The following is a 26,526-nucleotide window of genomic DNA, read 5'->3' as shown; positions in this document are numbered from 1 at the left end:
TTGACCTCATCTGAGTCAATTGGAAGTGTACCTGTGGATGTATTTCAAGGCCTACCTTCAAACTTAGTGCCTCTTTGCTTGACATCATGGGAAAATAAAAAGAAATCAGCCAAGAACTCAAAATTGTAGACCTCCACAAGTCTGGTTCATCCTTGGGAGAAATTTCCAAACACCTGAAGGTACCACGTTCATCTGTGCAAACAATAGTACGCAAGTATAAACATCATGGGACCACACAGCCGTCACACCGCTTAGGAAGAAGACGCGTTCTGTCTCCTGGAGATGAACGTACTTTGGTGCGAGAAGTGCAAATCAATCCCAGAACAACAGCAAAGGACCTTGTGAAGATGCTGGAGGAAACAGGTACATCGACATAACCTGAAAGGATGCTCATCAAGGAAGAAGCCACTGCTCCAAAACCGCCATAAAAAAATCCAGACTACAGTTTGCAACTGCACATGGGGACAAAGATCGTACTTTTTGGAGAAATGTCATCTGGTCTAATGAAACAAAAATTGAACTGTTTGGCCATAATTACCATCGTTATGTTTGGAGGAAAAAGGGGGAGGCTTGCAAGCCAAAGAACTCCATCCCAACCGTGAAACACGGGGGTGCTTTGCTGCAGGAGGGACTGGTGCATTTCACAAAATAGATGGCATCATGAGGCAGGAAAATTATGTGGATATATTGAAGCAACATCTCAAGACATCAATCAGGAAGATACTTCTAAAGTTGCGGCAAAATGGCTTAAGGACAACAAAGTCAAGGTATTGGAGTGGCCATCACAAAGCCCTGACCTCAAGCCTATAGAAAATTTGTGGGCAGAACTTAAAAAGCATGTCCGAGCTTGAAGGCCTACAAACCTGACTCAGTTACACCAGCTCTGCCAGGAGGAATGGGCCAAAATTCCACCAACTCTATGTGGGAAGCTCGTGGAAGGCTACCCGAAACGTTTGACCCAAGTTAAACAATTTAAAGCAATGCTACCAAATACTAATTGAGTGTATTTAAACTTCTGACCACTGGGAATGTGATGAAATAAAATATTAAATACATCTCTCTCTACTATTATTCTAACATTTCACATTCTTAAAATAAAGTGGTGATCCTAACTGACCTAACACAGGGAATTTTTACTAAGATTAAATGTCAGGAATTGTGAAAAATGTATTTGGCTAAGGTGTATGTAAACTTCTGACTTCAACTGTAGCTAGGTGGGACAACCACATACAGTATCATAAGATATTAAACATTTAAAAAAGTAGCTATCAGCAAATCAAAAAGTCACGTGTGACTGTTAGGTCAGATGTTTTCGGAAGTTGGGCAGAGACTCTGCTGTGCTAGGTTCCACCATTGGGGTGCCAGGACAGAGAAGAGTGGACTGGGCTGAGTGGGAGCTGCCCTCATGCAAGGGTGAGAGGACCAAGAGACCAAAGGTGGCAGAACAGAATGCTGGGGTTGGGGTGTAGGGTTTGAGCATAGCCTGAAAACACATTCTCCACTGCCAAGGAGATTCAAGAATTCTTTGATAAGCACATCAAGCACAACACACAGGGGAAGAGCTGATAGATCTAGGCTAACCCCAATTTGACTGGCTCAATATTCAGCTATGCTATACATACACAGCCTAAACTATGTCTGTGATGCTGTCCTCAGTGTGAGGGAGGAAGCCGCGGTGAGAAATCTCACAGTATTAACTTTGCTGTGCGTTCCAGGTTACTCTTTTCTTTGGCTGGAGGAAACTGTGCAGACACGGTGATCTGAGCTATCTTATTGGCCAGCGGTAGGCCCATGACTGCGTGGCCAAGCATACCTCCAACTCAATCATCAAGTTTGCAGACGACACAACAGTAGTAGGCTTGATTACAAACAACAATAAGACCGCCTACAGGGAGGAGATGAGAGCTCTGGGATTGTGGTGGCAGGAAAATAACCTCTCACTCAACGACAACAAAACACAGCAGAGGGAGCACACATCGAGGAACTTGAAGCTTTCCACCTTCTCCACTCCACATCGATGGGACCGCAGTGGAGAAGGTGGAAAGCTTCAAGTTCCTCAACGTACACATCACTGACAAACTGAAATGGTCCACCCACACACACAGTGTGGTGAAGAAAGAGCATCAGTGCCTCTTCAGCCTCAGTCAGCTTAACACCTAAAGAAATGTGGCTTAACACCTAAAACACTCACAAACTTTAACAAAGGCAAAATTGAGAGCATCCTGCTGGGCAGTATCACCGCCTGGTATGGCAACTGTACAGCCCACAACCGCAAAACTCTCCAGCCATTGGTGCAGTCTGCCCAATGCATTACCGGGGGGGGGGGACTTCCAGCCCTCCTGGACACCTACAGCACCTGATGCCATAGGATAGCCAAAAAGATAATCAAGGACATCGAGCCAATGCCTGTTCACCCTGCTATCATCCAGAAGGCGAGGTCAGTACAGATGCATCAAAGCTGGGATTTAGAGTCTGAAAAACAGCTTCTATCTCAAGGCCATCAGACTGCTAAACAGCCATCACTAGCACATCAGAGGCGGCTGCGTATAGACATAGATTAGAAATCACTGGCCACTTTAATAATGTTCCATATCTAGCATTACTCATCTCATATGTATAAACTGCACTCCACACTATTCTATGGTATCGTAGTCACTTTTAAATTGTGTTTACATACTGCATCACCCATCTCATATGGATATACTGTATTCTATACTACACCACTGACTGTTCAACAGCCATCTCCAGCACATCAGAGGCTGCTGCCTATAGACACAGATTAGGAATCACTGGCCACTGTAAGGAAATTAAACACTAGCCAGTTTAATAATGTCTACATATCTTGCATTACTCATCTCATATGTTCAAATTGTACTCTATACTAGTCTACGGTATCTTAGTGACTTTAATTGGGTGATGCAATATTTACACACATCTCATCTCATACTGTATTCTATACTATGCCACTATCTTAGTCCAATGCCACTCTGACATATGTATATATTCTTAATCCATTCCTTACTTAGATTTACATGTATTTTGTGAAACTGTTGGATAGACGGCCAGTCCTATATGGGCTAAACTGTGTAGGATAGACGGCCAGTCCTATATGGGCTAAACTGTGTAGGATAGACGGCCAGTCCTATATGGGCTAACCTGTGTAGGATAGACGGCCAGTCCTATATGGGCTACCACACAGCCATTTTTTGTCTTCCTGTTGATGGCTGTCTTCCTCTGTTCACACTGCTGAATTTACCTCCCAGGGGGAAATTGACCTACAGGTCATAATTAATTATAGACCGCATTACTTGCGTAAACCCTTTTTTTTTTTTTTTTACATAGTAGAAAGGCACATACATACTTTAAAAAATGTAGGATATATTATGTTGTTACGGTAATTTAGCCGTTATTGCTAATAATAATAATAATAATGACGATAATGACTTAAGAGGGTTTTACTGGGTGGGGAACGATCAATGGCTGGGTTTCCCTCTGGGTACTGCTTTTTGTTTTACATCCATGGTCGTATTAACAGTAAAGATAACAATTAATAATACATCATTTTTTTGACAATGGCAACACTAGCTATTTTCTCTTGGAATTTGAAAGGCCTAAACTCCCCTATAAAATGTTCCAGCTGTCTAGCAAGAAACCATGTCGATATAGCAATGCTCCGAGAAACACACCTGCTACAAAAGGACGCAACATAGAATAGAGAACCATTTGTACAAACTGGCTTCTTTTTCATCAGCCCCAAACAATACATCTTTAGTTATCATAATGATACGTCAGAAACTCTCAATCACCCTCCTGGGTAAAGGTGAAGACCGAGAACGCAGAATCACTTTCCCTAAATGTATCCATAATGGAAAGAAGATTGCCTTTATTAATGTGTACGCTCCAAATTGATATGATCCTAGGTTTTTTGATTCTCTGAACATATTGTTAGAATTAACTGAATTCCATCTGGTTATTGGGACAGACATGTCATTTCGGACATGCAGGAGAAATCTATTAAGACCAACTACAATCCACACGCAACCAAGGCTCTCCAGCATATACTCTTTGATTACAAACTCATTGATGCTTGTTGAGGACGTAATCCTAAAGCAAAAGAGGACACTTTCTACTCAAACAGGTATAAATCATTCTCACGAATCGGTTTCAGACTATTATCTACAACTATTTTCTTTAACCAAGAAAATAGACGACATTTGACATATGAGCTTGTCTGACCACCATGATTAATACCGACAAATTCAAATTTCAGAATCTCCTAAAAGAGCGACAAGATGGCGTGTCAAATCGACCGGAAAATGTGGTCACTACAACGCCAAACTTTTTTCCAAATTAGCTCCATTGCTATCGACAGAAACATGGCAAACGTTGTTTAGAATCAATCCTCAAGGTGTTTTTCACATATCTATTCGATAATATATCCGTCGGGACAATTGGTTTCTCATTAGAAGCGATTGGAATAATGGCTACTTCTGTACTTTACGCAAGATTTTCTGTGGGAGCCATCATGTGACCACTTGCTCAATGTGGTCCCTTACGGCTATTCTTCAACATAAATGCGTAAAAGGACATGTAGACACCTTGGGGAATACGTAGAAAGCGTAAGCTCATTCGTAGCCCATTCACAGCCATATAAGGAGTCATTGGCATGCAGCGCTTTCAAAATATGGGGCACTTCCTGATTGGATTTTTATCTGGGTTTCGCCTGTAACATCAGTTCTGTTGCACTCACAGACAATATCTTTGCAGTTTTGCAAACGTCAGAGTGTTTTCTAACCAAAGCTGTCAATTATATGCATAGTCGAACATCTTGTCGTGACAAAATATCCCGTTTAAAACGGGAACGTTTTTTATCCAAAAATGAAAATACTGCCCCCTAGTTACAGGTTAAATTGTACTTCCAGGCTCTAGCATTTCACACCATTCTGAATTGGTTAGGACATTACTCAGCCAGGGGCAAAATAGTCTAGAGAGAAATATGGTGTCTCATATTGCTCTGGAAGAGGTGGTCTTCACTGATATATCCTTAAATGTAAACTACGCTTTGGTCCAATTATTGCTCAAACTGTTTCTACTGGGTGCAAAATTGTAATGTATGTAACTGGGAATCAAAATGGAATGACCATACTTCAATATTTCACAATAATGCCTTGCGATCTAGAGGGCGGACTTTTACATCCCCCCAATGGTCCAAATTTGGAATCCATGCCTCTACCATGGACAGTAATGGTTTTCAGAACATTACAAGATTTGAAAGATACACACACATTACCAGGCAACTCCTTTTTTCTAGATTTAGAATTTAGGTCAGCTATGTTGACGTATGGACAACTACCGACTAAATAAAATAAAAAACTAAATAAATGATCTGGGCTCCCGAAAAGGACTGAGCTCTACAATATATAAACAACTTTTGGAAAGCTCATATCCAAGCTACCAATTAAAAAAGCATGGTCCACAGATATAATTGAATCTGAACAACCCTTAAACTGGAAAAGAATATGAAATAATATAACCTTGGCATCCTTGTAATCTGCTACATTTTAAGTTTGTTCACAGTATTTAACACCAAGGAAACTTTTACAATTAAATTGGCCCAAACTCCCAACTGTTCACTGTGTCCCCTAAATCAGGAAGGCACATTCCTTCATATGATGTGGGAGTGCACTGCAGTTAAATGCTTCTGGGGCAAAGTGACAAAATTAATTTAGAAGTGCATTCATTTAAATAATGCTTTGCATCTATAATGTTATTTAATGATGATAGCCCCTCGAATCTCAAGAAGATTACTACTGGCAGGCAGCACCAGGCTAGGCGAGGTGGGAAACATGGTTTCCAGTTGGGGAGAGAGGATGCAGGCGGGTGGATAGGACTGAATGAGAACGTAGCAACCACACCTAAGGGCGAAGAAAACAAACAGTTTTAAAATGGGAGCTTTCAAGTTCTAAAATGGGAGCTTTCATTGACAAAGTTAAAAGAGCACATTAAAGATGTGCAGCGTGTGCCAAACACTAGGCTGCTCAGACTGGGGAGAAATGAGTGTGTATTCGGCAGCTGTAAGAGACGACTGCTAGAATGAACATATTATTTTTCCATAGTCAGCCCTATGAGGAAAAAACTATTTATGCACCTTACAAAGCAGACTAATGTGAAGTGTGTAATTGTGTAGTATCCAGCAGAGGTGTGGACTCGAGTCACATGACTTTGACTCAAGTCAGACTTGAGTCACAAATATGATTACTTGCAACTCAACTTTGATTAACACCAATGGCTCGTGACTTGACTTGGACTTGAGCCTTTTGACTCGACCTGACTTGATACCCTCCCCAAGCCCAAATATAAAAAATTATGCTATTAAAAAATTTAATTTAACAGATTACAGTTTGAATCGGACAGCAGCCAATCAAATTGTGCCAGCTGAGAAAAAGTTGTGCGTGGCAGTGCAGAGGAACGTCAGTGAGTGAATTCAGATGGAGCCCTTAGAAAGATGAAATTATTATTTTCGGATATAAAGACGACACTGCATCAACAAAAAACGGATTGCAACTTGCAAAACATGCAGGAAGAAAATGACAGACGGAGGCGCAACAATTTCCAACTTTGTTTGACATTTGAAGCTGCACAAAGAACGGTAAGTCGTGGCTACATCATGGTCACATATAATTTATAACTTTACTAGTGTAGCATGTAGGCTAACGTAATGTTAAATCAATGAGCCTCCACACAGTCAGTCAGTGCGGGAAAGTGATCATTGCACCCAAGATTGAGCTATAAATCCTGCCTGATGTTACTGCTGTTCCTAAAACCATTGACATACGTTAGTCTACTGTAACCACACAGAGAGATAGTGTGTGTGTGTGTGTGTTAAGGTTGGGCGATTGTGTACAAGCCTACATCGCCCGATTGCGCCCCAAAGCCATCCTCAATAGTCGATCACTATTGGGGGGGGGGGGGGGGGGGGGGGGGTCTTTCTCATGGCTACCCATGTATTTCCATGGAAATATAACATTTATTTGGAAAGTAATAAATATATACATATTTTTAAGAGCATTCATGATTTGCGTAAATGTAATATATTAACTATTACTCTTGTTAAAAATATGAAATGGTATTATATTTGGTGAAGAACACATTAGGACTTGTTTAAGACTTGCGACTTGCCTGTCTTGACTTGGACTTGACTTGGGATTTGAGTGCTAAGACTTGAGACTTACTTGTGACTTGTAAAACAATGACTTGGTCCCACCTCTGGTATCCAGACACTCAAATGCAGCATAGGCTACTTTTTGAGCATTCTTCCAGTTCCCTGTGGTTTAAATTTACACTATAATAACATTATATTAAATTCATGAGTCACTCAAACCTGGCTCATGTTGTAATACAATTGTCTGCCCATATTTTTCCTAAATAATAGAGGAGAATCGTCTTTTTGTGGCACATCCTTCCGTGTATAAGGACCCCTTTGAATGCTCCGGACTCTCTTCATGTGGTTGAAGAGGTCTGGAGGTCCCGAGACACTTTCCACGTTTCATTAAGCTCCAGTCAAAAGCTCATAATTTCTTATAAAACACTAAAATAGCTGCCAAACTTCTGCTGGGCTGAAGTTCGAATTCAGGCTGCATCTCAACTGGACGTTATTGGGAGTCCCATAGGGCGGCGAACAATTGCCCCAGCATCGTCCAGGTTTGGCCGGTGTAGGCCGTCATTATAAGTAAGAATTTGTTCTTAACTGACTTGCCTAGTTAAATAAAGGTAAAATATATATTTTTGAATAATAAATCTTCATCATCAGCACAAGCCAAAGGTAGTTATTTCCTACCCAGAAAGCTGGAGAGCGACACGGACATACAGAAAAACAATATTGATTATTAATAGCGAAGGGCCGACGTGGAGGCAAGGAGCGAGGATCAACAACGAGAAGAAGAAACAACCATGAATTGATGGGGAAAAACCGCTTGACAAAACCAAGGCCAGGCTACAGACACTATCATCATGATCATCCAAGCTAATCCACATGCATTTCTAAATGAGGTCACAAAACAAAAACAGCCAACGTTTCATCCACCATGGCCCAGTTTCCTGATGGCCTGTTTATTCATATAGTAGTGGTAGCTGGCTCTGAGAAATCACACAGGTAGGGCCACAACAGGCCCAAGTTCTGGATGGTATCCCATCCTTTGATTGATTTTACAGATTGTTATCTGGCTTTTTTACAATAACTTTAAAAGCCAGAAACATAATAAAAATGAAGATAACTATGTATTCCATATAGCTGTTCCCCAAATAACAAGCAGACCTCAGAGTTGATAAGTAAGCAAGATGGTCGGTTGCTTAGCTTGCCTTGCCTGTGGGTGCAGCCTGCTTTGTGTCCAAATACAGACTCCATACTCAAGAGTTCTCTCCGTACTGAAACAAGTTCATGGATTGTATTTGGCAGATGACAGATTGCTCCCCAAAGTGAGTGGAAAACAAAATAGGGCCAGTTTGATCTCCACTGCTGGTCTGACCAGGTGAGGCCTTCTGATACACAGCAGACTCTGGTAACATCAAATATGTTGAGGTTTTATGGCCTGTTAAAACCAGGTCACACTAATTACTTGACCTCAAAATTACCTTTTACTTTTCTCAAACCTAAAGGACACACGACGAAATGCAACAAAATCACAGCAGCCTCCTCAACTCCCAAACCGGTGCATGTGAAATGGCGCCTCATACGTTATTGTTTTACCCTTGACACATACCAACACACGGGTGTGATCATTCTACAGTGGTCCCTGCAGCTTACGTTCAAACCAGTGTGATTAGACACTTTAGAACGTCCAGTTACGATTGGGATAACAGTCAGCGTTTGAGCTGGCCACACTGTTTTTTACAGCAACATTTTTGCACAAACAGTCTTTACAACATTATGTCCTCTATGTGAGCATTTTAATCTTGAATGCAATGTTCAGACATTCACAGAAGTAGCGACAGCATGACACAATTCTCATCCAAACCGGAAAATGTAGGCTACATTAGTCGTAGCAGTAACTGAGGAAAGAGTGACCTAACACAAGCAGTCATATTGAGCTAACTCTTGGCTAACAGAAACCAAAATATGAATAAGCTAATAGCAATTTCCATTTACAATTCATCACGTCATGGGTGAGCTCGCCAGTGTTCAAATCATTTAGTAAAACACTTTCTAAAAATAGAAAGTAATCCGACAATGGGTAGCTTGTGCGCACCACCATGTTTTTTTGTTTTTGAGTCAACCTAAGACAAGACACGACAAGATGCATGTTGAAGGGGGTGTGTCATCTACGGGCATTCACTTCCGGACGTTTACTCGAAAGACGAGTGAACCATCCATTCAACTCATTTTGTTATAACATCTTTGGTCTGACAGACATTTACGTGACAACCAGAATGCATTGTATGATGTCAACAAACATGGCGCCCCACACAGCTGGCAATTAGCTTAGCATCAGCTCATCATAATCAGTACAACCTTCAAGAAATGATTATGATGTGTCCATTACAATCTACGCAAGATTCGGAATGCATGTAACCAGTCCTTGAACATATGTGAATAAAACAGTAAATACATTATGCTCCATACATACGTGCTATAGTAGAAACGACAACACGATATACAGAAACTATGATAACGTAATAAGGCACTTTGATAGAAACGTACACATGTCCAAAGTTATCATTAGGGGGGGGGGGGGGGGTTAGCGCAAGATCTGAAGTTCTGTGCTGACTGGAGACGCTCAAATGTCTGAATACTTCATGTGAGGAAACACTAGGGAAGTGCTTGGGTCCTCGTCGAAGAGAGAAGTTTGTCTAGCTCAGTAACGCCTCAAACGTAAATTGTCGTCAACAGGTGAAATGGACAACTTCTATGAATTAATGAGGAGGCGGAACACATCTCAATTCAAACTGATGTTAGAAAATACAACTTGTTAGAAAACAATTAGAAATTGACAAGTTAAAAGTTGAAGCCTATAGATAATTAGCAGGCATTGTGCCTTGGTTTGAGGGCAACATGGGTTAATTGTCCTGTTGCGTAACAATCACATTTTGGAACAGTGAGTGCATGCTGACACTGGGGCGACCGTTATAGATATTTTGAACTCATGCTTGTAAAGGTAAAAGGCATGTAGGACAATGTGGTTAATGCAGCAAACCTTCGTGAACATAATGATTCTGATGTTAGCACTGCCGAGACCCGGTGAGGAAAAAATAGAAGTCATAATGCTCAGTGAACTGGCAACCACGGTGGATACATGTTTAAAACATGAGAGAGAGGGGGGGCATTCAACAGAACAAATGAGTTATCTTTGCACAACTGTGGATAAGGCACATAGGCTAATACAGAATTCCTAGCCTACTAATGCTGCATTATCAACATAATGAGAACATTGATCCACATTTTAGATTCATTTCACACTCAGGGGCAGCAGAGTGCAGTTGAGTGCTGAGTGACAAATGGGACACCAACTCCCTGAGTGTGAACATGCTGCCATGTTGCCCTAAGAGATGTGATGCCTGAGTTACTTAGTCATTGACAGTGAATGAGAATAGATCCGTTTCCGCTCCATCTATCCACTCCCTGAACTCACACTGCCTTTCTGACATCCGGCTCAAAGAGACAAGACATTAGAGGCCTGGGGTGATTCACATTACATGCTTAGTATCAGAAAGATCTCTCATAATGGCGCGGGGGTTGGTTGCAAATACAACAATCTGACTCAGAACGAGAGGAGCACATAGGCGCTTTAATTCCGTGTGGCATATAACCCCCATTACAAAGTGGTTACATATAAACTATCTGCTTTGGAATGATATAAGGCTCATGACTCATATCATGATACACAGTCTAATTCCAGTGATTAGATGAGAGGGTGTTTCTCCCCTGAGAAACACCATGAACATAGAGGAGATAGCTAACGTAAGGATGGGGGGGAAACAATTATAATTGATAGTTAAATATCAGTATATTATTTTTTAGAGCCCGACCGATATGGGATTTTCACTGCACAGCCTCTCGCCCCAAGCGTTGCCTCAGTGAACGGTCCCTTGGGAGTCCCTACCCCCATTGAAATTTAAATGGTTATGGTAAGGCTTCGGGTTAAGTAAGGGTTATGGTTAAGGGTTAGTGTACTCTCACACAGCTAGTTAGCTGGCTACATAAGGGTGGCGAAACGTGAATTTGGACCAATCCCTAACAAGTGACAACCCATATATCAGCACGTAGCTACACTTCGCAAAGAGCAAATACCACACCAGATATCACAGGCAGTAAAGTTAACATTACTAGACAGGAGAATGTTCTTAGCATGGAACTTGCTTTACATTTGGGCATAGCATCCATTGTTTGTCACAACACCCAACGCTATGACACTTCACGTAACAGTATATGGCCAGTGCACATTTTTGGCACGTTAATGAGCTGGCAAGCTTATCTACTCAACACTGACCGTAGAAGCAGTAACAGTTAGTTCACCCTTTTCTACGACTGGTAAGGTTCAGTTGGGTGATTGTTTCCAATCTTGCTGTAGCGCGCCAAGGCAAGACTGGCTTATTAGCCTTGTAAACGGCAATACAAAAACATCTGAAAAAAGGAAAATATCGTCCGATAATATCGGTCAATTGATAAATCGGTCGGGCTCTAATTATATTGAACGATATACAATGCCTTCAGAAAGTTATCACACCAAGACTTTTCCCCACATTTTGTTGTGTTACAAAGGGTGGATACAAATGGATTTAATTATAATTTTTGTTGTCTATGATCTACACAAAAATACTCTAATGTCAAAGTGGAAGAAACATTTTTCACAAATGTTTGAATTTATGAAACACTAATATATCTTGATTAGATAAATATCCAACCCACACCTGTTAGAAACACCTTTCGCAGCGATTACAGCTGTGAGTCTTTCTGGGTTAGTCTAACGATTTTCCACACATGGTTTGTACAATATTTGCACATTATTATTTTTTTAAATTCTTCAAGCTGTCAAGTTGGTGGTTGATCATGCTTGACAGCCATTTTCAAGTCTTGCCATAGATTTTCAAGCCGATTTAAGTTTTAAAAAAATGTACTAGGCCACTCAGGAACATTCAATATTGTCTTGGTAAGCAGTGTACAGTGCCTTGCGAAAGTATTCGCCCCCCTTGAACTTTGCGACCTTTTGCCACATTTCAGGCTTCAAACATAAAGATATAAAACTATTTTTTTTGTGAAGAATCAACAACAAGTGGGACACAATCATGAAGTGGAACGACATTTATTGGATATTTCAAACTTTTTTAACAAATTGATTTTTATGGTTAGGTACACGTTGGAGCAACGACAGTCCTTTTTCGCGAATGCGCACCGCATCGATTATATGCAACACAGGACACGCTAGCTAAATTAGTAAAATCATCAATCATGTGTAGTTAACTAGTGATTATGATTGATTGATTGATTGTTTTTATAAGATAAGTTTAATGCTAGCTAGAAACTTACCTTGGCTTCTTACAGCATTCGCGTAACAGGCAGGCACCTCGTGGAGTGCAATGAGAGGCAGGTGGTTAGAGCGTTGGACTAGTTAACCGTAAGGGTTGCAAGATTGAATCCTCGAGCTGACAAGGTAAAAATCTGTCGTTCTGCCCCTGAACAAGGTAGTTAACCCACTGTTCCTAGGCCGTCATTGTAAATAAGAATGTGTTCTTAACTGACTTTCCTAGTTAAATAAAGTTGTAAGAAAAAAAAAAAAGGCCAAATCGGTGTCCAAAAATACCGATTTCCGATTCTTATGAAAACTTGAAATCGGCCCTAATTAAATCGGCCATTCCGGTTAATCGGTCGACCTCTAGTTCATACAATAATTTTGACAAAACCCTTAACTTAAATATGAAAGTCTACAGTTAAAGCACATCTAGATTGTTTCCTTTCAAAACCATTGTGGTGGCGTACAGAGCCAAAATTATGCAAATTCTGTCACTGTCCAAATACTTATGGACCTGACTATATATCGATGCGTGTCAAATGCCATCACTCATTCTCCGCTGGGTGAGCAATCTCAAAGTGTGCCTATAAGCTATTTAGGGTCTCAATCAAACGATCCATAGCCTGTGATGTATTTATCGGAGTTATGGACCTCACAATAAGACAGATTCGAGTAACTTACAATGTAATGATGAAACTTGAAGCAGCAGCCGCGGCACTATCAGTCGGAAATGGACAGCTCATGGTCCTGAAAGTAGGCAAATTCAAGTGGGCATAATTCCTTTAAACAGTCTTAATTTCCATTAGACTTCGCTAACAACAAAATGGCTTTGTGTTGGAGCCTATTGCTTCCTATTTAAGAAATAAGAGGTAGGCCTACCGGTTGACAGAGGAAATTAGGCTATAGGCTACTATATCCATAGATTTGTTGGTTAATTCCTCCACCCACCAGGCACTCTTGAAAAAGCCAACCTCCGTGTCAGTGAAAGGCGGTTAAGTTAAAACCAGGACCCGAATTGAGAGGGTATGCCATAGGCCTACCATTTATTAAAGAAAATGCAACAATTACTGGCCTAACCCTTGTTAGCTTTTAGATTTTGAAGAAAGTAAAACGGATCCAATTATATAAAGTAATCTATAAACAGCACTTTGGTTCACGATGCTTTATGCTAGAAACAAGCTGTAAAATACCTGGGAAAGACATGGCACGCATATGGGGATATAATCGTTTCCTTTCTTTGACATTCAGTGGCTGAGTTACAACCTTCTATAGCCAAGGAGACAAAAAATGGACTTTACTTGGGAAGTAATCTAATTCTGTCACTATCACTTGATGAAGCGATTCACTTTGTACAATAGAAGAGGGGCGGGCAGGTAGCCTAGTGGTTAGAGGGGCCAGTAACCGAAAGGTTGCTAGATCGAATCCCCAAGCTGACAAGGTAAAAAATCTGTCGTTCTGCCCCTAGGCAGTCATTGTAAATAAGAAATTGTTCTTAACTGACTTCCCTAGTTCAATAAAGGTTCAATAAAAACAATGTGTTTAAATCCAGACAGCTTTTAGGGAAACACTTGTGACCTTCTCTAGTTGGGTTAAGCCACAGAATAAGAGTAAGCAGCAGTTAAAGCTGAACTTTTTCATCGTTGGGGTGGAAAGGTAGGCCTAACTTCTGAAAGTATCATGCTCAGATTCCTAATGATGTCTCAGATTTAATATTTGCAAACAGGGACAGTTGTTGCAAACAAGACACACATTTGGTATTGGAGAAATGGGATATGGAACATAAGCGTATCCCTCCGTCCATTCTTTGCTTATAATTTCATACATTTGTGTGGTATTAAAAAAAGATTCTTCTAATATGTAAAATTACATGAAATGTTTCTAAAATGCAATTTTTTCCTCAGACCTGCAAATATGATGAGTCATGCAATGCTTTTACTATAAAGGAGATCTTTCAACCCCTACTTTTGTTCACAGACCACCATGGACCCGCAACCTCCTGGCCCGCAGCCCTGTGCACTATCAAAACGACTGCATTGTCGTGTAATGCTTACCGGACGAAGAAACTTTTTCTAAACCCGCATATCTAAGGCTCTGGTCTGTCCAAGAAGTGGACACTTAACTGTTATTTTGGGTATAGGGGAGGGTCAATCGTTTTTTCCCCAAGCATTCAGGGAGGGTTTAGGTAAAATATATTTTGATGAAGGAAGGGCCATTCATGAGATGTACGAGTTTCTCCATGTAATCCTCATAATGAAAAACATTCACTCCCTAATTGACAAGTAACTCCTATGCTGTCATGATCTCCCCTGAACACTGAATATATTTGTCTTACAAATAGATAACCATGTCTTAGTTACCTACCTCACCCACCTTAGCCATTTGATCCCTGGTTCATTGAATGAGATAATTATTTTATAGAGCTATAAAAAGTATTTGGTTGTAATTTTAAATGTTGCAGGGTGGCCAACCACCCTCCAGGAGTCCATGGGAGCTACTGGTTGAGCAGGCTTTTGCTCCAGCCTTGCTCGAACACACCACATTGTAAAACAATCAGCTGCTTAAGAGGGTTTTGATAAGCTGACTCTGGTGGATTTGAGCAGGGTTGGAGCGAAAGCAGAAAAATTAGATTTAAAAACAGATTCATAAAAAAAAAACACCTTATGGAACAGCGGGGACTGTGACGCAACACAAACATAGGCACAGACACATGCACACACACACACACACTATAAACACGGATTTAGTACTGTAGATATTTGGTAGTTGTGGAGTAGGGGCCTGAGGGCACACAGTGTGTTGTGAAATCTGTGAATGTATTGTAATGTTTTTAAAATTGTATAAACTGTAAACAGACACTGCTGGAAGAGTATCTAATGGGGATCCATAATAAATACAAATACAAAAACCTGCACACCCAGTAACTCTCTACATGGATGTTTGATGGACCACATCAGTGCAGTATTTTACCTTGTGAGGGGTTAAGTACCTACACAAGGGCAGAATATACGATATATGGTTCCTCGCAGACCACCATGGACCCACAATTTTCAGTCACCATTTTGGGGGGGGGGGGGTGTAAGTGACGAGCTTTTAAAGAAGTAAAAAAAAAACGTATCTGTCCGACAAGTGGCTAGAAAAGTTTATTCCAAGCCCTCCTTCTACCCTTAAGGTCTATTTAATCTAAACTGAGGAAGTGTGAATATCTGGGAGGTACATTCCTAGCTCTGAGACATCATAGACAGTTCAAGTGAACTGCAGTGTTTAAAGTGGTAGAATAAACAGACATGGTACATAACTGGGCCACCGTGGACAGGCATATAAAGAGAGGGGCAGCAAGCCTTACCAAGCAGGGCAGGCACATCATCGGACTAATTTCATTGCCGTTGACACGGCTCCTAATTGAGCTGGATGCCCAATTAAGGAAAGTAGACACTGGATGAATTAAACAAACCGTCCAGATTGGGCTGCAGAGAGCCAGGGACAGGACGTGTGTGTGTGTGTGGGGGGGGGGGGGGGGCAAAGGGCAGAGCCTGTGGGAGCTCACACGGCATTTCTCCCAATTTCACTTTGTAACAGTCCTGCCATGTCTTTTCTCATCGTTCCCCTCTCTATACTATACGCAGCTGTTCTTTTATTTCCCCCATATCAGCAGCACAGCGGTTACAGAGATGATAATTAGGGGTTAGAGAGATTACAAAGTCTCCGACCCTGTGATTATATTTTTCCCATGTCTGAACTTTGGCTTCAGTACAATTGTACGCCACAGTACCTGAGGGTTGTGTAGGGAGCTGTGATAGGGAAGGGAGCAGAGAGAAGAGACGCTGGTGAAAAGTCAGCCGGCTGTCTGACATGGTGCTGATAAGGAAATGGTGTTTTCCCCGGGGGAAGGAGGAGGGATTCCCGAAAGCAGAAGCTTTCGGAATGCCGCCAGATTTAAGCAGAGCGCAGGGAGTGGTTTGGGGGTTAGAAATTCGATTACTGCCAACACTGGAAGAGGGTTTCAATTCCAAATTATCTCCCCATCCGGTCCTCATCACCTCTGAGATGGAAGGCAGCTCAGCTCACCTCACCCAGCCCAACCTCCAGTCCATATCATCAGACACATACCAGAGTACACAGAGAACCAAGGAGACAAAACCTTTAACATCCTTGTTAAAGACTAAGGCCGGGACTTAATCTGACAGATTAACAATTTGATCAGTGACACACTTAAAAGGCAATATGCTCTACGTTCATGTCGGCTGTAAACAGTTTAGATGTCGTCTCAAGCAGAAATCCCATTTTAAAGGCAATTACAGCCTATAGGCTGCTGATCTCTGTTTGTTTGAATCTCAGCCTTAGTGAGATTTAGTCCAAGTCAAAGCACACACACGCATATCCACCCGCATATTCTACACTCTCAGTCCAAACATGCTCTAGTAATTAACATCCAATCAAGCACAGCATTAGTTTTGTTTCCGATCCAGGCATTATTGTTGTTTCAATTGAGATCAGGGTTCCCTATTAACTAGCTTATCTCAAAGGTAAATCAATCCTGGGTGGCAAACTGGCCGGGATCAGTAAATTAATTTAACGAGGTGGCCAACACCAAATCTTTTCAAAAGCATAGGTGCTTTAAAATAAAAGTTCAAAAAGGACACAAAGTCAGATGAGCTTTTTTTTAAATAATAATTTACCTGCCTTTCAAGTTTGTTTGTTTCATGCAATTTTGGCCAGCAAATGGATTTCTAAATTGCCTGTTACAGCTCACCCTTGTTTTAGAATATCTTTACAAAGTACTTACGTCTCCCTCCCACCTGAGCCTGTTAAAGAGATTATTCAGTATTTTTATTTTTTACTTAAATAATCTTCAAACTACACGCAGAGACATACAAATGGTATCCATAAGTTCATGACTCTGGGCAAGTAGAAGAAAATACCCAAATCCTAAAATGTCGCAGTATCCCTTAAATAATGGATTTCAAATGTCACGTAAGCGACTAAATGTCCACTGAGAGAATAGCCATGTAAAAGGTCAACAGTTTCAAGTAGCTTTTAACACTTTATACACTTATCGCTGCCCTGTTAATGTGTTGGGTCGTGACTAGGCAGTTAGATTTGTGAACACTAAGGACCAGTGAGAGTAGGTCCCACGAGAAAGTGAAAAAAAAGTACATGAAAATAACTTTATCTTTGATGAATAGCCTGACATTAATCCATTGTGTGATAGGTGTGCTAAAACCAGGGGCTCGATCAGGAAAACAAAACACAGCTACATGGCTAAATGCTTTGCTTGGCCCTGGGTTATTCACAGGCTTAGGTTTGTTATACTTAAAAAACAAGGTCCTCTCATTAAAATCAGAAAGAGTGAGAGAGACAGAGAGAGAGCGCTTCAGCCCGACGCATTTGAGTTACAGCTAGCAAGAGGCCTGCCCAGCATTGTCCAATGAGGTTACAGAGTGGGTGGACACAGCAGAGAGAGAGCAACGCAATAGTCCGGAGTCGTGAGTGCTACTTTCAGAACTACTGGCTAAAAAGTATACAAAAGTACCGGATAATCTCTTTATTAAGGAGAATCAGCTTGATTTATGATAAGCTGACTGCTAAAACCGCCTCCTTCTCCCCCAGTAACCCCGGAGCGTAGACACGAGTCAAGGGCAGGCAGGCATTTTGATATCTGGAAAGCATGAAAGGCCCTACACACAAAAACTGACTGATCCCTGATCTCAAGCGTGAAAGCCTGAGAGCCACGCCACCTAATGCCTCAGAGCATTTTAAAAAGCAACCTGGAGAGCACGCTGCTGAATGAAAGGAAATATTTACTAAAGAACCAGAGGGTATATCATCCTTTCAAACAAAATGGCATCAAAAAACACACACTGTGCTCAAGGAGGAAGAAAAGGACAGATGACACACACACCTGTGGCAGGCTGATTCCCTCTTTCTGCATGAAGTAATTCTTCTTGAACTCATAATAGGTGTTGTACTGGTTCCAGGACTGCAAGAAGTCAAACCTGTGTTGGAAACAGACACACATACACAAGATGTACAGCTACATAAGATGTAAAGCCACTAGATTGAACAGAAACTTGAGCCGTTTTCCTTTATTCAGCACAGAAAAGAGCAGGAATGGCCTTTTCTCTAGCTGCTTACCGCGGGTCATTCTTGGCGCGGACGCTGGTCTCAAACTTGACACCGTTCCTGGCCACGTACTCAGCCAGCTTGTCAATAACCGGTTGGATGTCAGGGGGCGGAGGGATGATGGCTGGCGCTGCCACAGCAACCGGGGCCGCCACGGCAACGGGAGCCTGGGGCCGCGAACTGATAGATGAGGGAAAGATGAGTGGAGACGAAATAAAGATATTTAGCAATGCATCACATTATGTGGGGGAACTAGGTAGTATGGGGAGTGATAAAATATCTCCACTTCTGTCCAATAAGTGTCCACATACCTGGTCTCTGGTATGACAGCAGCAGGAATAACAGGGGCAGGAGGAGAAGGGGTTGAGAGGCAGACTGGGACCTGGCTGGGAACTGGAGTTGGTGGTGGGATGATGGGAAATGTAGTCGGAGGTGCTGTGTAGATGATCCGTGTCGATGGCTCAGGAGGTGCAGGGGGCGTGGTCCCTGGAGGAGGCGGGGTTCCAGAGTAAGAGGGTGGAGCCAACATTCTGCCAGAGGGCAGGGAGCTGTAGTAGCCGTTGGCATCGATCCCAGGGGGGGGCGGGGCCAGGCAGTAGGTCCCATCAGGAAGCATGCAGTACCCATAGTACATCGCTGCCACGTTAGCTGTAAGGTCAGAGAGAGGAAATTATCAAAATAGGTAATCATGCGAATACTTCAATTGCATGTGGTTTTGCATGCCTTCCCTGTCAATGAGCAAATGTTTAAGTCAGCATTGGATGAGATAGGTCTGCTCAGTGTTAGTGTGTGTGGGTAGGCTGTGGTGCCGAGCGGACTAACGTATACATTTAAGTCTGGCCTCATCGCTAATCGGATCTTAGCCTCACAGAGGAGGCAGAGAGAATAAAGCAAACTCCACGCTGATACAAATTAAACATTTTAATAATCTATGTCTGGATCACTGTCTACTTAATTAAAATGTACTTTGTCAGCAGAAGACGGGAGGGAAAAAGGGGAACAAAAAGGAGAATGGCCCAACAAGAATAATTAGGATCAGCTTGTTGGAAATCATAATGTGTTTAAAAGCGGATATCAAAAACAATATGCAACCGATCATTTCCAAAGCCTCTCATTACAATCACACTACCCATTTTGGACTCTATCAAGTGCATCAACAGGTCAGGGAAAGTAATTTACAGCAGGAATAAGAAAATAATACCGGCACAACGACCGGGGTTAACACAGTCAGGTTATGAATAAAACAACTGACAGATTCACTCATAGTGTTCAAAGGGGAAGAGAGAAACAGGCAAGAAGGCTCCATAAAGGTGTGCTATGTCACTGTACAATGGTGCAAGTCAGAGTTTCTGTGAAAATTCGGCTCATACCGTTACTGTGGATGGGAAATTGGGAAATGCTAATTCTGTGTGTGTCAAACTGACTTTGTTTGCGATGACAATTTAACATTTTTAAGTATAATAATTGATTCCTGTGAGGTGCTACACAGATTCGCTCTGACAACTGAGCTGGAAAATTTGCGCTCACATCAGCTACCGTTACCAGACTGTATAAACAGATTCTGCCAGCTCACTGCCAACAGCAGCAGTAGGGGGAGAGGGGAGGGCAGGTGTTTGTCATAATTTGTGGGTGTGGTGGGGGTCAGTCTGAGGACGCTCAAAATGTCACATCCATCTTAAATTGTCCGCTCACTGAGACTTATTCCGTGGCAGCTCAGACTCAAAACCATAACGAGATCGACTGTAATTGTATTAAGTTGAGTTTTCACATTCCGTTTGATACGGTTAGCCATCACATCAATAACCACTTAAGAGTAGGATTGGGAGTGGGAGGATGAGGGCGTTCGGTTCAGCATGTAGCTGTGTGTCTCGGTGCATTATGAACTCTCCAAGGTCTTTTTCTGTGGCAGTGGTTTCCATCCCTGATGGAGTGTACAGAACGGAGAGACAGAGGAGGAGAACGATAGAGAGGGAATAAGAGGCTTATTTTGTCAAACCTGAAACTGGATGATATTAACTTGTGAGTCACCTCTCTGGTGGACTGTTACGAAGACCCATCCAAAATGCACAAGGCTGGAAACCTGTAGGAGAGCCATCATTCACATGCTCCATATGTATTTGTTCCATCTAATTAAAAATGAAAGGCCGAAATGTCTTCAGTCAATAAGTATTCAACCCCTTTGTTATGGCAAGCATAAATAAGTTCAGGAGTAAAAATGTGCTTAACAAGTCAAATAAGTTGCATGGACTCTGTGTGCAGTAATGGTGTTAAAAATATCTTTTTTAATGACTACCTGATCTCCGTACTCCACACATACAGGTAATTGTAAGGTCCCACAGCCGAGCAGCGAATTTCAAACACAAAGACCAAGGAGGTTTTTAAATGCCTCTCAAAGAAGGGTTTCTATTTGTAGATGGGTAAGAGCATAGTGAAGTTATTAATTACACTTTGGATGGTGTATCAATACACCCAGTTACCACAAAGATAAAGGCATCCTTCCTAACTCAGGTGTCGGAGAGGAAGGAAACTGCTCAGCGAATGGCCAATGGCGACTTTAAAATAGTCAGCGTTTAATGGCTGTGATAGAAGAAAACGGAGGATGGATCAACAACGTTGTTACTCCACAATACTGACCTAAATGACAGTGTGAAAAGAAGGAAGACTGTAGAGAACTAAATCTACACTGGAGTTGCTTACCAAGAAGACCGTGAATATTCCAGTTTTGACTTAAATCTAAGACCTGAAAATGGTTGTCTATCAATGATCAACAATCAATTTGACAGAGCTTGAAGAATTTGGAAAATAATAAATGGGAAAATGTTGCACAATCCAGCTGTGGAAATCTCTTAGAGACTTACCCAGTGTCATCTGACAAAGTCTTGCCGCAGGGGTGTGAACAGATATGTAAATTAGAAGTTTCTGTATTTTATTTTCAATAAATTTGCAAACATTTCTAAAAACATGTATTCACTTTGTCATTCTGGGGTATTGTCTGTAGATGGATAACATTGATTTTACCCACTTTGAAATCAGGTTGTAACAACAAAATCTGGAATAAGTCGGAAGGTATGAATACTTCCCGAAGGCACCATCGATATGTATAAGGGTAAGGTGACTAGGCATCAGGACACATGATTAATAGAGTAGCAGCAGCATACAATCATAATTTAAGTGTGTGTGTGTCTATGTACAGTCAGTATACATGTGTGTGCATGTTGTGTGTGTGTGTTGGAGTCTCAGTAGGCATTAGTGTCTAGAGTCCTGTGAGTGTGCAAAGAGACAGTGCAAAAATAGTAAATACAACAGTTTACTTAGATAGTCCGTGTAGCCATTCTGTTAGTAATTTAGAAGTCTTATGGCTTGGGGATAAAAGCCGTTTAGGAGCCCGTTGTTTTCAGACTTGATGCACCGGTACCACTTGCAGAGTGCAGTCTATGGCTTGAGTGCCTGGACTCTAAAGATTTTCCGGACCTTCCTTTCACACCGCCTGATATAGATGTCCTGTATTGCAGGGAGTTCGGCCACAGTGATATACTGGACTGTCCGCACCACCTGTAGCGCCATGCAATTGAGGGGGGTGCCGTTGCCATGCCAAGCAATGACGCAGCCAGTCAAGATGCTTTCAATAAAGCAGCTGTAGAACCTCTAACTTCCTGATTAGAGAAGAGTTGCGCTGCCACGCCTTCTTCATGACTGTGTACTTGTGAGTGGACCATTTGAAGTCCTTAGTGATTTGGACACCGATGAACTTGAAGCTCTCGACCCGCTCCACTGCTTCCTGTAGTTGACAAACAGCTCCTTGGTCTTACGGACGTTGAGGGAGAGGTTGCAGTCCCGACAGGTCACTGACCTCCTACCTGCAGCCTTTCAAATCACTTCATAAATACAGATGTGAGTGCTACAGGGTGGTAGTCAGTGTAGCATGACGTTTTTGAGTTCTTGGTAACAGGAATCATGGTAGTCATCTTAAGACATGTGGAGATTACAGACTGGGTCAACTAGAGGTTGAAAATTACAGTGAATATGACTGCCATCTGATCTGCGCATGCTCTGAGAACGCAACCTGGAATACCATCCGGCCCCACGGCCTGATTAAAGACCTTACTCACGTTGGCATCGGAGAGCGAGATCACCCAGTCCTCTGGGTTCATGTATGGTACGGCGTTGTTGTCTAAGCGTGCATAAAATGCATTGTGTTTGTCTGGACGAGAGGGTGGGTCTCTTTTTAAATCTGTAATGGCTATCTCCTGCCACATGTGACGGGCGTCGAAGCCTGTGGATTACGATTCCACCTTATTCCTAGATTGTCCTTTTGCTCGTTTGATGACTCTGGAGGATGTAGCGGGACTTGTTGTACTTGTTCCTGTCATTGGGGGGGGGGGGGGGGGGTCTTGTCTGAAAGCCATGTTTCAGAATAGCAGAGAATATTGCAGTTATGAGAGTCCCGTTTGTAGCAAATCCACAATCGGAGGTCATCCATCTTATTATCAAGTGAATATAGGGAAGAGGTGGCCGGTTTTACCTTGGCCTTTATCTTGCCAGGACTCCCCCTCTCCGGACTCTAATGCCGGCATTACCTTCTGCAGACCACGAAAATTGGATCAGAATTAGAGAAAGAGCCCAGGGCAGATGAGTCAAAGTTGAAGCCAAAATTGGGGTAAGTAACTGCCGACCTTATTTCCAAATGTTCTTATCAGTTATAAGAAATGATAGCGGATTAATTTGGTGAAAATAAAGTAAAAGATAAACGCCAAAAGAATCACAAAATAGCAATGTTGGGTTGGAGCTCGCATCCAGCACGGCGCCATCTTATTAGCAAAGAGAGAGAAACACACACCAGGGATTCCGTTATGAAAATGAGGCACTGGAAATTTGACCGGCAGCATTTAAATTTACTGGAACCATATGCATAGGGTGCATAACTTGATTAGGGTGTACACCCACACTGCTCAGAATGACAAAAAAAACAATCACATTTAGATGATGATCAATCATGTTTTACAGAACATGCAAGTTGATGATGCAATGACGTGTATCCTTACAGCACACTTTGAAGATGTTAGAATAACTGTCCATATTTACTTTCTCAGCCAACAAGATGAGTACGAAACAGCAAAATCAAGAGCCTATGCATAGGCTGAGTGTGATTTTCACATTTGGGGAAGCACATTTTCACCATAAAAATTGCACCTTTAAAATAAATCATGAACATGCATCATCACACGCATCCTCGCATTTGCAGACTTATGTAAGAGAGCCTACTATTCGTAATGTGATGAGTATTTGTAATTATTATGGATCCCCATTAGCTGCTGCCTCTTCCTGGGGTCCAGTAAAATGAAAGCAATTACAGTGCATTTGAAAAGTATTCAGACCGCTTGACTTTTTCCATATTTTGTTACATTACAGCCTTATTCTAAAAAGGATGAAATTGTATGGGTAGGACTCTAAAAGCTTGGCACACCAGTATTTTGGGAGTTTATCCCATTCTTCTCTGCAGATCCTCTCAACTCTGTCAGGGTGCATGGGGAGCATCAGTGCATAGCTATTTTCATGTCTCTCCAGAGATGTTCGATCAGGTTCAAGCTCTGGCTAGGCCACTCAAGGACATTGAGACTTGTCCCGAAGCCACTCATGAGTTGTCTTGGCTGTGTGCTTAGGGTCATAGTCGCCCCAGTCTGAGGCCCTGAGCGCTCTGGAGTAGATTTTCATCAGGGATCTCTGTACTTTGCTCCATTCATCTTTTCCTGGATCCTGACTATTCTCTCAGTCCCTGCCGCTAAAAAACATCCCCACAGCCTGATGCTGCCACCACTATGCATCATCGTTGAGATGGTGCCAGGTTTCTCCAGATGTGACGCTTGTCATTCAGGCCAAAGAGTTCAACCTTGGACTTGAATGTTGTTTCTCATGGTCTGAGAGTCCTTTAGGTGCCTTTTGGCAAACCCTAAGTGGGCTATCATTTGCCTTTTACTGAGGAGTGGCTTCCGTCTTGCCACACTACCATAAAGGCCTGATTGATGGAGTGCTGCAGAGATGATTGTCCTTCTGGAAGGTTCTCCCATCTCCACAAAGGAACTCTGGAGGTCTTTCAGAGTGACCATCGGGTTATTGATTACCTCCCTGACCAAGGCCCTTCTCCCCCGATTGCTCAGTTATGCCGGGTGGTCAGCTCTAGGAAGGTGCTTGCTGTTTCCAAACTTCTTCCTTTTCAGAATGATGGAGGCCACTGTGTTCTTGGGGACCTTCAATGCTGCAGAAGTCTTTTGGTGCCCTTCCCCAAATCTGTGCTCGACACAATCCTGTCTCGGCGCTCTACGGACAATTCCTTCGACCTCATGGCTTGATTTTTGCTCTGACATGCACTGTCAACTGTGTGACCTTACATAGACAGGTATGTGCCTTTCCAAATCATGTCCAATCAATGAATTGAACACAGGTGTACTCCAATGAAGTTGTAGAAACATCTCAAGGAGGATCAATGGAAACAGGATGCATTGAAGGTCAATTTCTAGTGTCATATCAAAGGGTCTGAATACTTAAATATGTAAATAAGGTATGTCTGTTTTGTATTTAATTATGAATGTATTTATTTGGTCAAATATTTTGTATTTTACCCCTTTTTTATCCTGAATTTTGATCTTGTCTCATTGCTGCAACTCCCCAACAGGCTCGGGAGGCGAAAGTCAATTAATGGGTCCACCAAAACATGACCTGCCAAACCGCACTTCTTAACACCAGCCCGCTTAACCTGGAAGCCAGCCGCACCAATGTGTCGGAGGAAACACCATTCAACTGACGACTGAGGACAGCCTGCAGGCACCTGGCCCGCCAAAAGGAATCGCTAGAGCGCGATGAGCCAAGTAAAGCCAGACCCAGCCAAACCCGACTCTAATCCAGATGATGCTTGGCCAATTGTGGGCCGCCCTATGGGACTCCTGATCACGGCCGGGTGTGAAACAGCCCGGGATCGAACCAGGGTCTGTGGTGATGTAGTGCCTTAGACCGCTGCACCACTCGGGAGGCCCCTCTGTTTTTTAATTTGAATAAATTTGCTAACATTTCTAAAAATAAAAAAAATGTTGCTTTGTTATTGTGTGTAGATTGATGAGGAAAATGTTTTACTTAATCCATTTTAGAATAAGGCTGTAACGTAACAAAATGTGGAAAAAGGGAAGGGGTCTGAATACTTTCCAAATGCACTGTATAATTAAAAACGATTACATTACACAATAGATTTCACAACACATTAGCTGTGTGCCACTACCCTACATCACAAAATCTATGTGTACGTGTGTGTATAGTGCGTATGCTATCACGTGTGTGTGCCTGCTTGTCTCTTTCACGCTGTTCCATAAGGTGTATTTTATCATTTTTTTTATTTAATTTTTTTATCTGATTTTACTGCTTGCATGAGTTACTTGATGTGGAATAGAGTTCCATGTAGTCATGGCTTTATGTAGTACTGTGCGCCTCCCATAGTCTGTTCTGGACTTGGGGACCATCAAGAGACCTCTGGTGGCATGTCTTGGGGGTATGCATGGATGTCTGAACTGTGTGCTATTAGTTTAAAAAGACAGCTCAGTGCATTCAAGATGTCAATCATTCTCACAATTACAAGTAATGCTGAAGTCAATATCTCTTCTACTTTGAGGCAGGAGAGATTGACATACATACAGTAGAAGTCAAAACTTTGGACACACCTACTCATTCAAGGGTTTTTCTTTATTTGCACTAATTTCTACATTGTAGAATAACAGTGAAGACAACAAAACTATGAAATAAGACATGGAATCATATAGTAAGTAAGCAAAAAAAGTGTTAAAGATTATTCAACCACCCTTTGCCTTGATGACAGCTTTTCACACTCTTGGCATTCTCTCAACCAGCTTCATGATTTAGT

The 26,526-nt window shown here is 42.0% G+C and overlaps 1 protein-coding gene across 2 annotated transcripts in view; it reads right to left on the bottom strand.

Moving 5' to 3' along the window:
- Positions 1-26,526, bottom strand: part of sfswap (splicing factor SWAP) — a 122,573-nt gene that overhangs the window by 69,591 nt on the left and 26,456 nt on the right. For both annotated transcript variants that reach the window (XM_036967198.2, XM_036967199.2), the window contains exons 8-10: positions 18,935-19,271; positions 18,636-18,803; positions 18,403-18,496 (exon numbers count right to left, since the gene is read on the bottom strand). In XM_036967198.2, coding sequence (XP_036823093.2) covers positions 18,403-18,496; positions 18,636-18,803; positions 18,935-19,271 — 599 coding nt within the window. The remainder of the gene's footprint in view (positions 1-18,402; positions 18,497-18,635; positions 18,804-18,934; positions 19,272-26,526) is intronic.

This window comes from Oncorhynchus mykiss, chromosome 29 (assembly GCF_057628025.1).
Source record: "Oncorhynchus mykiss isolate SJ-2025 chromosome 29, ASM5762802v1, whole genome shotgun sequence".
Taxonomy (NCBI): domain Eukaryota; kingdom Metazoa; phylum Chordata; class Actinopteri; order Salmoniformes; family Salmonidae; genus Oncorhynchus; species Oncorhynchus mykiss.
Note: the sequence above shows the minus strand (reverse complement) of the source record. Positions and strands in the feature narration are given on the sequence as shown.